This window comes from Glandiceps talaboti, chromosome 22 (assembly GCF_964340395.1).
Source record: "Glandiceps talaboti chromosome 22, keGlaTala1.1, whole genome shotgun sequence".
NCBI lineage: Eukaryota > Metazoa > Hemichordata > Enteropneusta > Spengelidae > Glandiceps > Glandiceps talaboti.
The window spans coordinates 15,358,018-15,373,809 of NC_135570.1; the positions used below are offsets into that span (position 1 = coordinate 15,358,018).

General features: G+C 34.7%; 1 protein-coding gene across 1 annotated transcript in view; it reads left to right on the forward strand.

Annotated features, from left to right (window-relative positions):
- LOC144452232 (NACHT domain- and WD repeat-containing protein 1-like) overlaps positions 1-15,792 on the forward strand; it is a 131,405-nt gene that overhangs the window by 101,865 nt on the left and 13,748 nt on the right. The window contains exons 7-11 of the mRNA XM_078143285.1: positions 4,863-5,014; positions 6,852-8,130; positions 10,897-11,051; positions 11,950-12,252; positions 12,782-13,015. Coding sequence (XP_077999411.1) covers positions 4,863-5,014; positions 6,852-8,130; positions 10,897-11,051; positions 11,950-12,252; positions 12,782-13,015 — 2,123 coding nt within the window. The remainder of the gene's footprint in view (positions 1-4,862; positions 5,015-6,851; positions 8,131-10,896; positions 11,052-11,949; positions 12,253-12,781; positions 13,016-15,792) is intronic.

The window sequence follows — 15,792 nt, forward strand, 5'->3', positions numbered from 1 at the left end:
ATTTGAAAGGGGACAAGCTGAGTTCATATGTTTTTGGGATGTAATTTTTTTTTTCATATTACAGGTACTCATTGTATATTCTACTTTCTGATGTATACTTAACCATCGCTTGCAATTGACTGAACTCAAACCTGGTATTAAGATATAACTTTAAAAATGATCCAATGATGTAATTTATTATACCATCAAAAATATACAGGCATCCCTACTATGCAGCCATCAGTTCTAATAATACCAGAACACAAATTGTAATGTCATTGAAAGCATGCATGGATATAACCATTTTACTAGAATAGAATATTGAAGTTAATACACAGGTAGGTTTCTTGCTGAATATAACTTTCACCAGAGTAACTGAAGTAACTTGTGACGTGAACAATGTAATTAAGATACCCATTGAGTAATAATCATAGGAGAAAAGTAATTGAATATTTGATAGAGTGGTCCAGACAGACTACTTAATCATAAACATATACTGTACATCCATAGAGAAATCTTCTCAACTACTTCATAGCTATGTAATCAGTTGGGACAAGGCATGGTAGTAGTGTTCACAATAAAGAGTCTGGTGGAATCTCATCCTGCCCACAAGAATTAGTATCTTCATTAGTCTCGCTTGACAGAAAGTTTTAGTAATTCTGCTGAAACTTTATGAATTTTGCTCTCTATATTCAATGTTATAAAGACTTAGGTGCATATCATTTTATCTGTGCCATGTGATTATTGCATATACAAATCTAACCAGTTCTTTAAATCTCCAAAACAGTTGTGTACATGATTTATTCATGGAAGTGTTTAAATTTGAATAATGACTATATTTTGATACCGCTGCAGGTAGTATACACACCTAAAGATTTAGTGTTTATTAACATAATTGACATGGATTACCTACATGTCACCAAAGATGAGAATTATATTAAATCCTTATATAGACTTAATTACCATATGGAGTGAAGTGTTGATAGCAATAATATGGAATAATTAATTACCATGTGGAGTAAAGTGTTGACAGCAATAATATGGAATAATTGAAATCTGAATTCTGGATTGATATTGATCACAATATAGGTTGACCTTCAAAGAGCATTTGTTCCCATTCCAAAGAATTAAAGCTGGGTATAGTCTTACAAACAAATATTAAATTATTTAGGTTAACACTACCTTCACCAGTTGCACAGTCACATATCCTAACATTTAGCATTGGATTTCAACATTCAGAGATTATACAACAAGTAACACTGAAGTAAAGCACTTTCTCTATGTGCTACACTCGTTTATAGCATTCATATCAAGTGTAAAAGTATACTGTTTCAATTGGTTTATTTACAAGCCTAGCATGTGGTATTTCTAATGTGGTAAATTAGCAAATGAAAAGGTATACTTTTACACTTGATATGGATGCATGATAAATAAATGATTGTGGTTCATACAGAAAATACTTTACTTTGGTGTTATGGGTTGTACTTCAATTCTATCAATCTAATAATGATGAATGCAGTCAATTTAAAAATTCAAATCATATTCATCTAATGAGAGTTTATGCATAGACCAGGGTATTAACTTAACACTGGTCAACAGTCATATAGTCAGCTGCTCTCCTACCCATGGCCGTCTACTTTTTGAACATTTACTCAATATATATGATGTTTACATTTAACTAAAGATAACTTTTGCAAAGGAAAGTAAAGACTTTCATTGTGTGCATTTAGCGCTTCAGGCCCCCCCAAAAAATTGTGGGTCCAGTTACTTAACCCAACCTAGTTTTTCAATGCCGGCCCTCAACATTTTTTTACTTATTCAAGAAAAAAATACTAAGATGTAAAAATTGTAATGTCTCACAAGGAATCATAGATGCGGAAAGTGACATCAACTTAAAAAGACAATATAAAACTGTTCTTCCAATCTATAATGGTTGTACATCTGATGGGAAGAAACCAATAACACAGAATCCATATGGAAAACAACAGAAAACATAACTACCTGAACTAGACACTCACATATGGAAAAAATCTAGTACCTACCTCACCTATTCTAAAAATGAGCATAATCACAAGAACAAATTATATATTTTTTAGGTCTTTCTATCAGACAATCCCATTACACACATAGACTATCCCTGTATATGAAGTTTAACACATTTTAGCACTGATAGATAATTACTAATTCATGACTAAGCCACAGCTGATTGACATTCGTCTCTTCTAATTTGACCCTCAACTCCAAAACTTTGTGAAAACCCTGATAGATTGAGTTAGTGTTTTTGCTAAGGTCTAGGAACCGGTGCTAACAGAGGAGAGAAATCTGGTAAAATTTGCAAAGTTTGCCGTACCGTATACCATAATTTTGGTGGGGAACCCTGGTGAAATGCCTGTGGAACTCACTGATTTCACCTGCTTTCAAATTAACCAAAAAACACTGTGAGTGCTAGTGTTATGAGATGCATGATCTCAGGGAACACAAATTGCTTTCTGCATTTTTGCCTTTATACTAGAGACAGCCACATGTCCTAAAATTGAAATGAAAGTGTTATTGTTCATTATTAAAAAATAATAATTCAGTTCCATCAATCTAATATGAACACTTTCAACTTTGATATTTTGAATGCAATCAGATAATGTGATTTATTGGATGAATATTTCCTGCATATAACACAGAATAAAATTAGTACGAATAGATACTATTGCAAAAACTGAGAACTATTGACGCATACTGTCAGTACCACCGCATGAAAACTGTTCAATTTATGTTATGAATTATTTACAAGATTGGGTTTCAATGTCAGGAATGAAATTGTCTGATAATCATATTTGTCTTTCGTTCTTCATGTATGATATAAAGATACATTGAAATTTCCAACCATTTATCGTTACTAGCCCTCAGTAGGCACTGCCTTGTTTATATACGACAGGGTTATGTTGCATGCTCACTAGAGAGATTTAGATGCTCGTTAGAATCCATACACGCATGACAGCATTATCGTACAGGTAGACATGTAATGACACGTACAAAGTTAATAGCCATACAAAGTTGTATTTAGCCGTACAAAGTTGTATTTAGTCATGCGTTAACATAAACTTAAAGGTCGGTTGAATGTGCATGAACATGTTGGGCCGGGATCTTCTGTTCGGAATGCCTTTGTTTTCCAAAGCTTGTCTTTATTTTAGATATTTTTTCCTACAAGTACCCATAATAATTAGTTTTATTTACAATTACATTTCTGAACTTTGACATCACATTTTAATTGAAAAAATATGACAAAAAGTTAATACATATTTACAATTATGTTTAGACCGCCCTTTTGACATAGCAAAGTGTTCTACAGAACATGTGCGTTACCTTCGAGTCATATGATGCTACATGTATAGAACACATGTAAATATATACATCAAAACCTCTCAACTATCATATTACTGTGTAAATGTCAACTGCTTTCACAGACAGTCCACAGGCTATCCCTCACCCCAGCAGACAACATAATACCTGCAGGCTCTTTGTGAGTAATCATCCCCGACTGTTAAACTCATTATTCCAGTCTGTCTTTGATGTGTGCTTAATGTTTACACTTTGAATATCTGGCCTGCACATAATACCATAGATATATACTAGGAGAAGTTAAGCAACAAACTACAAGTTGGTCATTAATATTTGTGTATTGCCGTAGCCTTGAATGAACTTTGTGAAAAATTTGCATCCCCCAAAAAAGAACCAAAATAAATTCCAAGCAAAAATAAAGTATTCCTTATTTATTTATATTTATTTATTTATTTATTTATTTATTTATTTATTTATTTATTTATTTATTTATTTATGCATTTGTTTATTTATTTATTTGTTTGTTTATTTATTTATTTATTTATTTAATGTTTATTTGTTTATTTTATTTATTTATTTGTTTGTTTATATATTTTGTTTGTTTGTTTATTTATTTATTTATTTATTTATTTATTTATTTATTTATTTATTTATTTATTTATTTATTTATTTATTTATTTATTTATTTATTTATTTATTACGCCTCATCACTGGCAAGTCAAAATTACACAATAAAAATTGAAGTAGCATGTACAATAGACTACAACAGGACAGAAAGACCATACATATACCCAAAAACACTAGTGACATGTACAATAGACTACAATAGGACAGAAAAACCATACATATACCCAAAAACACTAGTGACAACATGTACAATAGACTACAATAGGACAGAAAGACCATACATATACCCAAAAACACTAGTGACAACATGTACAATAGACTACAATAGGACAGAAAGACCATACATATACCCAAAAACACTAGTGACAACATGTACAATAGACTACAACAGGACAGAAAGACCATACATATACCCAAAAACACTAGTGACAACATGTACAATAGACTACAATAGGACAGAAAGACCATACATATACCCAAAAACACTAGTGACAACATGTACAATAGACTACAACAGGACAGAAAGACCATACATATACCCCAAAACACTAGTGACAACATGTACAATAGACTACAACAGGACAGAAAGACCATACATATACCCAAAAACACTAGTGACAACATGTACAATAGACTACAACAGGACAGAAAGACCATACATATACCCAAAAACACTAGTGACAACATGTACAATAGACTACAATAGGACAGAAAGACCATACATATACCCAAAACACTAGTGACAACATGTACAATAGACTACAACAGGACAGAAAGACCATACATATACCCAAAAACACTAGTGACAACATGTACAATAGACTACAATAGGACAGAAAGACCATACATATACCCAAAAACACTAGTGACAAACAAACATATATGTAATATCATTGATTTTCTATGATTTGTTTTGAATTTAGGAGTGAAGAAAACAAAGAGTTGCGAGATAAAGACATCGCACAGTGGAAGAAAACACATGAAACATTACGGGAACTATTACAGCAATGTTCTGAATATGCATTTGATGAAGGTTTGATAAACGAAGAAGAACTCAACAAATATGACATGTCAGGTGTGTATAAAGGCAGCCATTAATGGAAAATTCTACATTTCTCATGACCTGACCGACCCTATATTTCTGCAATAATTTGTAAAAATAAATGCCCTCTATGTCAGAATTTGGAAAAAATCACAGCATCACTGATTGAAAGATGGCTAACCCACATATGTATGTCTGAGCAAATATTTAATATTATTTATTGCTGACTTTTAATAAAACACATGGTTCAAACTTTCCTTCTGACTTTACAGTCCATTTCCCTAGACCGAGTCAAAGCTATTACAGTCCATTTCCCTAGACCAATTCAAAGCTATTACAGTCCATTTCCCTAGACCAAGTCAAAGTTACTACAGTTCATTTCCCTAGACCAAGTCAAAGCTATTACAGTCCATTTCCCTAGACCAAGTCAAAGCTATTACAGTCCATTTCCCTAGACCAAGTCAAAGCTATTACAGTCCATTTCCCTAGACCAAGTCAAAGCTATTACAGTCCATTTCCCTAGACCGAGTCAAAGCTATTACAGTCCATTTCCCTTGACCGAGTCAAAGCTATTACAGTCCATTTCCCTAGACCGAGTCAAAGCTATTACAGTCCATTTCCCTTGACCGAGTCAAAGCTATTAGTCCATTTCCCTAGACCGAGTCAAAGCTATTACAGTCCATTTCCCTAGACCAAGTCAAAGCTATTACAGTCCATTTCCCTAGACCGAGTCAAAGCTATTACAGTCCATTTCCCTAGACCGAGTCAAAGCTATTACAGTCCATTTCCCTAGACCGAGTCAAAGCTATTACAGTCCATTTCCCTAGACCGAGTCAAAGCTATTACAGTCCATTTCCCTAGACCAAGTCAAAGCTATTAGAGTCCATTTCCCTAGACCAAGTCAAAGCTATTACAGTCCATTTCCCTAGACCAAGTCAAAGCTATTACAGTCCATTTCCCTAGACCAAGTCAAAGCTATTACAGTCCATTTCCCTAGACCAAATCAAAGCTATTACAGTCCATTTCCCTAGACCAATTCAAAGCTATTACAGTCCATTTCCCTTGACCAAGTCAAAGCTATTACAGTCCATTTCCATAGACCAAGTCAAAGCTATTACAGTCCATTTCCCTTGACCAAGTCAAAGCTATTACAGTCCATTTTCCTAGACCGAGTCAAAGCTATTACAGTCCATTTCCCTAGACCAAGTCAAAGCTATTACAGTCCATTTCCCTAGACCAAGTCAAAGCTATTACTGTCCATTTCCCTTGACCAAGTCAAAGCTATTAGAGTCTATTTCCCTAGACCAAGTCAAAGCTATTAGAGTCCATTTCCCTAGACCGAGTCAAAGCTATTACAGTCCATTTCCATAGACCGAGTCAAAGCTATTAAATGAACTATCATTTCCCTAGACCGAGTCTATCATTTAGTTAATGATATAAACATGCCCATGGATTTTGTTTTAACTTCAACAGATGTAATATACCTTGTGTAGTAGTGTGCATGCTTTTACTGTTTGTATCATTAACTAAATACAAAACCCACACAGTGTATTAGTGATGTTTGTGTGTTATCTTTATGGTGTCTATCTCAACATGAAACCTTGTGATCAGGCTCACTGATCTTGATAGTTCATTTAATAGCTTTGACTCGGTCTAGGGAAATGGACTGTAATTGTCATTTCTAAGTCATTCAGACTGATAAAGTATTATTATGAATTAACAGTATCCCTAACATGTTCACATACACTTACTTTTTTAAAACTATTTATTTTCATTTTAGAAAGTTACACATAAGAGAAAGAAATCCACAGATCATATTGTAAAGCAATAAAGTATAATTAAAGTAAATGTTTGTGTCATTTTTTTTCAGGTTTAGAAACAGAAATTACAGAAGCCATCAACTTTTCTAAGGATTCTTCTAAAAATTGCCTTTTTGTCGTTCGTGAATTGGAAGATTTACCTCAAAACTTGAACGGAGACAATCCAGAAGTGTTTAGTTACCTTGATGTCAAGAAACCCAAACCCAAATATGATAAAAAAGCACAAGAAAAGCTGAAGAAACTCAGAGAGACACACATTTTAAGTCACGTGCCTGGTTTCAATGTGCTCAATTTTAAGACCAAATGGACTGAAAAGGGTGTCGACTCGGAAACACCTGATCATAAAGTTTACCTGAAAGAATTATGCACACAAATTTCCCAGCGATTGAAGACACTTATTGACAGACACATGGCAAGTGAGTGTGAAGATCCTCTACAACATATTGTTGAAGACAGTAAGCATTTGTTTAACGAGGCAACAGCGCACCTTCATAAGGCGTACTCGTACAGTCTCAATTTCACCTCACGAGATTCGACACTAAGTCAGATTAAGAATTGTATTTTGTCATGCAAGAGTGACCCCGAACAAGTTATTCACCCAGTTGTTGTACACGGCATTACAGGATGTGGCAAATCAGCTGTTCTATCAAAGCTTGCAATGACTGCGACGTCCTGGCTTGGAGAAAATGCAACATCAATAATCCGATTTCCGAGGCTCACACTTCACAGTAAAACATCAAGGGATATTTTGATTACCATCTCCAAGCAAATCTGCAAGATCTACAAGAAAAACAACACCAACATTCCAGATGACTACAACACCCTGAAAATCTTCTTTCCTCAACTTCTGAATACCATATCCAACGGCGCTAGACCATTATTAATTGTCATAGACAGCTTAGACGGAATCAAGGAATGTGAAACAGAAACTTTGCACTGGCTACCCGCCAATCTACCGTCCAATGTCTTCATGATCGTGTCAGTGACCAAAGGTTCTCCGTCTTTAAAAATATTGGAAAAGAAGATCCAACAACCGTCAAATTACATCGAAATTCCTCAAGTCACCCCAAAAGAGGTGCAGGAGCTGTGCAAATTATTCCTGCAATATTCAAACAGGACGTTATCTCCTGAACAACTGAAGTTGTTTGTCAAAGCTATACACAAGAATCCAATACCTCTGTTTGCACAACTATTGTGCCAAGAAACCAGGTTTGTAAGTCCGTCAGGGAATGGTCGAGAACCGTTGTCGTCATCTGCCGATGCCATCATACGGATATTTCAACACATGGAAGAGAAGTATGGATCTCTTGTTGTCCAGCACACAATGAGGTAAGTGGTGGTGTACATCATGTTTTACTGTGTTTAGGGACTGTATATATGTATACTGTGTTTGTCACTGGTAGGACAGTACGTAGAGCATATAAAAGAGTCCAACGATGTTTGACTGCCAATGTTGCGTACTATGGGTATTTGCATGTGTGCTAGCGGTGTTCTCTGCATCCATACATTCACCATCAAGTGTCGTGATGGTGTTTATTGTTTGCAGACTTATTGTGTATGCACATAAACAACTCACAATCAGCTTTTATTTTGAATAACACATTTAAAGTTACCAACAACTCACGGTAATCTAATCAATATACGAGAGAAAATATCTATTTCTCATCTGTTGGACAAATAACCACTTTCCCTCTACGAGAGACTCTTGACAAACATTGCATGAACCATACATAGCGCCCTCACAGGTAGCTTTTGTTGCTGCCTTTCTGTCTCTATCAACCACATCAAATACTGAGTCTATCTATTTGTGAAGACCACCATTAATTTGATTTAATGTGGCTAAATATTTATTTTGGTGCATGACAAATTTGGCAGAATGGCAGTATAGGACGTTTCAGGCACACTTGAATTTGACAGTGCAAGGTGAAAGTAGACACTTCTTGTAAAAAAACTTATCTGGTTAGCAAGCTGGCTGTATTCTTACAACTGTGGTAGACAATTCACAACAGTTGAATATAGAAATAGAACAACTTGTAAAAGTATGTTAGCAGGACTGATTTCTGTGGAAACAGCTTTTGCACATATTCAGCTAAAATAACTCCAGTGCCAATAAACATGCAACTACAATAATCAAAACTACTTTTTTTTCCCTTGCAAATACAGGTACCTTACAGTGACATCACGTATATTGTGTTTATTTGCCCTAATACAGGTACCTTACAGTGACATTACGTATATTGCGTTTATTTGCCCTAATACAGGTACCTTACAGTGACATCACATCTATTGTGTTTATTTGCCCTAATACAGGTACCTTGCAGTGACATCACATACATTGTGTTTATTTGCCCTTATACAGGTACCTTACAGTGACATCACATACATTGCGTTTATTTGCCTTAATACAGGTACCTTACAGTGACATCACATATATTGCGTTTATTTGCCCTAATACAGGTACCTTACAGTGACATCACATACATTGCGTTTATTTGCCCTAATACAGGTACCTTACAGTGACATCACATATATTGTGTACAGTGACATCACATCTATTGTGTTTATTTGCCCTAATACAGGTACCTTACAGTGACATCACATATATTGTGTTTATTTGCCCTAATACAGGTACCTTACAGTGACATCACATATATTGCGTTTAATTGCCCTAATACAGGTACCTTACAGTGACATCACATATATTGTGTTTATTTGCCTTAATACTGGTACCTTACAGTGACATCACATATATTGTGTTTATTTGCCTTAATACTGGTACCTTACAGTGACATCACATCTATTGTGTTTATTTGCCTTAATACTGGTACCTTACAGTGACATCACATATATTGCGTTTAATTGCCCTAATACAGGTACCTTACAGTGACATCACATATATTGTTTTATTTGCCTTAATACTGGTACCTTACAGTGACATCACATACATTGCGTTTATTTGCCCTAATACAGGTACCTTACAGTGACATCACATATATTGCGTTTAATTGCCCTAATACAGGTACCTTACAGTGACATCACATATATTGTGTTTATTTGCCCTAATACAGGTACCTTACAGTGACATCACATATATTGTTTTATTTGCCTTAATACTGGTACCTTACAGTGACATCACATACATTGCGTTTATTTGCCCTAATACAGGTACCTTACAGTGACATCACATATATTGCGTTTAATTGCCCTAATACAGGTACCTTACAGTGACATCACATATATTGTGTTTATTTGCCCTAATACAGGTACCTTACAGTGACATCACATATATTGTTTTATTTGCCTTAATACTGGTACCTTACAGTGACATCACATACATTGCGTTTATTTGCCCTAATACAGGTACCTTACAGTGACATCACATATATTGCGTTTAATTGCCCTAATACAGGTACCTTACAGTGACATCACATATATTGTGTTTATTTGCCCTAATACAGGTACCTTACAGTGACATCACATATATTGTGTTTATTTGCCCTAATACAGGTACCTTACAGTGACATCACATATATTGTGTTTATTTGCCCTAATACAGGTACCTTACAGTGACATCACATATATTGTGTTTATTTGCCCTAATACAGGTACCTTACAGTGACATCACGTATATTGTGTTTATTTGCCTTAATACTGGTACCTTACAGTGACATCACATATATTGTGTTTATTTGCCCTAATACAGGTACCTTACAGTGACATCACATATATTGTGTTTATTTGCCCTAATACAGGTACCTTACAGTGACTTCACATCTATTGTGTTTATTTGCCTTAATACAGGTACCTTACAGTGACATCACATATATTGTGTTTATTTGCCTTAATACAGGTACCTTACAGTGACATCACATATATTGTGTTTATTTGCCTTAATACTGGTACCTTACAGTGACTTCACATCTATTGTGTTTATTTGCCCTAATACAGGTACCTTACAGTGACATCACGTATATTGTGTTTATTTGCCTTAATACAGGTACCTTACAGTGACATCACATATATTGTGTTTATTTGCCCTAATACAGGTACCTTACAGTGACATCACGTATATTGTGTTTATTTGCCTTAATACAGGTACCTTACAGCAACCAATCACGGCATCACTGAGATAGAACTGTTAGATCTACTCTCCTGTAATGATGAAATCATTAACACTGTCTATCCTCACTATCTACCATCCATCTTGAGATTCCCTCACAGAATATGGGCTGGTATTAAATATGACCTAGGTAAGACAGTCTGAAATTAGTCAATTATAAAATAATAATTCTTAATAATCGCAACTGAAAAAATAAAGTAATGCTTTATACCTAGTAAAATGATACTGAATGAAATTCTCCTAATTGTTGGATGATGATGAATAACTTTTGACTTTTTTTTCCTCAATCTGGTGTATACCTTATCAATTGCAAGCCATTTTGAAGGCCTACGTCAAATTAGAAATAAAATCTACATGTGAAAAACATTGTATTCAAACATTGGGGTTTAAATAATCAAATTAAACAAAAATATTTCTTAAGAAGCAACTTTGTTTTTGGTAATGTATTTGTAAGTGCAAATTTTCTATTATCTGACTTATAACATATGTATCCAATGTTGCAAAGTATTTATAAAAATTGTGGAGTCATGATGGGTGAATGGTTAGAGTGGCCAGCTTGGAATCTGCAGGTTGCAGGTTCGAGCCCCATCGCTGCCGTTTGTTTCTGAATGGCTAAAGTCCTTGGGCAAGATTTGAACCACGGCTGTGCCTCAGTCAACCCATCTGTATAATTGGGGACCTGGTAGGATAGAGGTTGCAATGTTAATGTTTTAATCCTATGCGCTTATAAAGGCTGCAATGGATTGTATGCTCCCCAGGGAGTTGAGGAAATATAAAGAGCCTTTGTGCCCCTATAGATCCATGACAGGGGTAATAATTGTAAAGCGTTTTGAGCACAGAGTGGGAAAGTACTATATTAAAACTAACATTATTATTGTTTGAATTAAATACTATATTACCCAGCATGCTGGGCGATACGTGCTATCATTGTCATAGAAGGAACTGAATGATGCGATACCCCCTGATAAAGGGCCAGGCTGGCAGTGTATATGTATATTATATCTCCTTGTTACTTTTCTAACTTACAGGACCTTTACTATGTGAAGTCCACATGGATAATAAAACTCTCCTGGTTTGGAGTAATGAAATCTTGAAGTCAACAGCCAAGAATCGTTATCTTGGCACTAAAACCAGCAAAGTGCTATGTCATCGGGACTTCTCAGAACTATTCCTACAGACCTGGGTCAAACAGAAACTGCTGAATCTGCCAAACAGAGGAGAAACCGATGTGGATGAGAATAGAAAAGTAGCTCCACAACCACTGTTGTATGGTGAAACTAGATATAACATGAGACGATTGAGTGAACTCTGGTTCCATCTAGTCAACTCAGGTATGTTTGTTTGTACACTTCATTCAAGTTGGGTTGTAACTTCTAGCCAATCATGGTTCTTTCAAATGTTTTGTACACTTTTCGCCCTCTGAAGTTGTAACTTTTAGCCAATCATCAGGTGTGTTTGATATTTTTGTATACTTTTTTGTTCTCAGAAGTCATTATTTTTTAGCCAACCACCTGTTGCCTATGATAAATCTGAGAATACATCAATTAATCTATCAATCAAACGTTATTATCTGCAACATACATTAGCATAGAGTGTACTGTGGTATGATAGGCATTTAGAATATTGACAATGGAATTTTATTGAGGAGCCTTGCCTAATTAACTTGGCTTGTGACGAATGCCACCACCAGATAGCCCCAGACGCTGATTATTCCCCCTCAACTCTGCTTGATATTCAATACATGAAGGAGTTCCTAACATCATGTTGATAAAGTATGTGTTTTTGTTCCTGACAGACTCTGTTTGATTTTGTCCCTAGTGCTTCCTATTTATAGCCAACTTTTACTTCATTTCATTTCAGGAGATATAAAGAGACTAAAAATGGTGACATTTTGCAACTTTGAATATCTACTTGCGAAGACTCATTCAACATCAATACATCATTTGATTGGTGACTTTGACACTATATTCAAAGAAACTATCGACTCAGAACTAGAACTGATCAGCAATGCTGTCAGATTGTCTCTAGCAGCTCTGGCAGCAGACCCTTTACAACTAGCAGCAGAGTTGATTGGCAGATTGCTACCCATGAAAGGTTAGCTACAGTCATCCCACCTTTTATATGCTTCCACCCCTAGCTATCATGAATTATTGGTATCACCCATTTCAACTGAAGAATAGTAGTGTCATTACAATCAAAACAGATTTGCATATAAACCTACTGATTTGCATATAAACATACATATTTGCATATAACCCTACTGATTTACATATAACCATACAGGTTTGCATAACATTCTACAGATTTGCATATAAACATACATATTTGCATATACACATACAGATTTGTATGTAAACCTATTGTGCACCTTGGAATTGTAACATTTCAGAGTCGCCTGTACAAGTCAACCTGTTGTGAAATCAAGAAAAATGAAGCACAATTTTGAAAAAAAAGTTTTAATCCCAAGTTTATGTACAGATTTAATTCCAAATAGTCTCCAAATTTCAGAAAAACCGTTGATTTTAAATTTTGTACACTATTGAGAATACCACATATTGAAGTCAGAATACTATACTTGCATTATCAAAGAGGAAGTTTCCTTTTTTGAGATGAAATTGAGGCAGTTGACCTTATCGTCTGCAACACACAAATCCAAAATTGAACATTAATGTTTTGATCTGTTGTTATATAATATATTTATCACCCCAAGTGTAAAGTTAGGAAATAGTAATATATGAATATAGACATTGCCCTCTATCATGCATGGAGTGAACAAGATTGACAGTTTGCTGTCAAAAGCTTTCAGCTTATTAGATTATGTTGTGTGTTTTAGATAAATTTCTAATTCTCGCTATCAAACATGAAATGTGTAATTGAAAATATTTTGTGGAAGAAATCTTTCAAACAAAAAAACAGATAGAAGGTGAAGAGCCGTTTTTCAAAGACATAACATTAATTTTGAGACTATGCAAATGAAGTATTGATCAACAGAATTCTTGTTCAGTTCTGGTTAAAAACTAATTTGGAAATTTGTGAATACAATTAAGATGTATGAAATGCAATGCTTTGCTTTGCTTTCAATTGCTGGCAAGGAAATTTTATTTTCAGAAGATTCCATAATGAAATATAAATGTAATAAATGAAAACTATTGATGTAGAAAAAATGTTGACAGTCACATCTTTAGAATTTAGTTGAAGTGTTTTGGTTATTAGCTTTATATAGACCTGTAGTCAGTTCCAAGATGCATTACATGTCTCTCCATGCTATGTGTTGTGTACGCGCTGAGGGGTTTGCATAGGCTACTCAGGGGGATGGTTGTCACCTGACCGTACCCTGGGTTCACCCGTAAAATCCCTCTCTGTTGTTGATGGTGTTTAGTCTTTGTTCTATAAAATCACTCATAATCAAAGAGGTCAAATATCTTTCCATCATTTCCTGACGAAAATGTTATTTGACACAATTTAATAAAGACAAAACAAGACGAAATGTAACAACATAAGCAACGTCTTCTCATGCAGTGCATCTTGGAACCGGAAAATCGACTATGGAAGAAGTTAAAACTTTGTTTTGAGATAAAAAATAATAATTTGATGTCATAATTTTTTCAATGTTATCATGGCTGAAGAAAGCAGCGAAGCACATGTAAACTAAAACTGGTCTTTGTTGCATGTTTTTTTGTTCATATGTTGTACATGGCATGGCTTTATCATTCAGGAACAAGTAAGCTCATTTTCATCTCATCATTCTGTGTGTGTGTCGGTGTGTATGTCATAGTAGATGTTAGATTTGATCTTCTTTCTAAATTTCTAGATTTTGTCTCTCTACTGCATGAAATCTGTTAACATTTCAGTGTCTATTTGGACACATTTATTTGTCAACTTTGATTCAGTTTTAGTTCTTTTAGAGTATTGAGTGGTATGCTAAAGTTTTTAGAACCCTGATAGGAGAATTGTAGTACATATATTCACAACACACACCATTTTCTTTACTACATACCTTTAATTTGTTTGTGAGCATCATACAGTGGTTTTGGATCCCATGAAGTGGCCATGTGGATAAGAAATGGGGGTATTTAAAAAAAATGGATGACAAATGTATCTGTAGTTTAGATTTTGAATTCTTTAAGACAGCTCTGCTGTGTTTTTCTGCTTGAAAAAAACAACATGAAATTACATCGACCAAGTCCGTGTTTGTAACTCAGTAAATTACAAGAAGCTAAAAAGTTTGTTATTGTACGTACAGTAACAAACATTTTTACACATTTTGTAACATTTTTGAATTTATTGAGTTACAAGAAAAGGTTTATTATATTGTTTTTAATACAAACGTGGTGGCGTTGTTTTACGAATTAAAAATCCACCTAATTACCCATTTGTCGTCCATCCATATGGTAACTGTAAAAGAACAACTTGGCTATGTTTTTCAGTACACCATGTCAGGTAAACCCATCTGGCCCCCTTGGTAATCTACATATTGCCACCTATGACTCACCAGGACATGTTTTATCATTGGGGATTTCCATTAAAATTGCGATATTATGTACAATTGTTGTAGTACAGCATGTTTTAGCTGTATCACAGTATGAGATTTCTATTTCTCAGTTATAATTATTAAACCAACAGTTGTTGGTCTGAGTTTAAAGTGACCATTTGGATGAAAAATGGGTATTTAAAACATGTCTGACTCACTATTTTTTTTCTGTTGAAAAAATAACATAAAACATACACCAAATCAGAGTTTCATAACTCAAAGAATTGTCAAAACTAATGTTACAGTATTAAATTTCTGTTATTGTACATACAGAATAGTGATCTGTAAATAAACTAGATAATTGCTACACCGTGTCCAATCTGTGTGTGCAACTGTTATT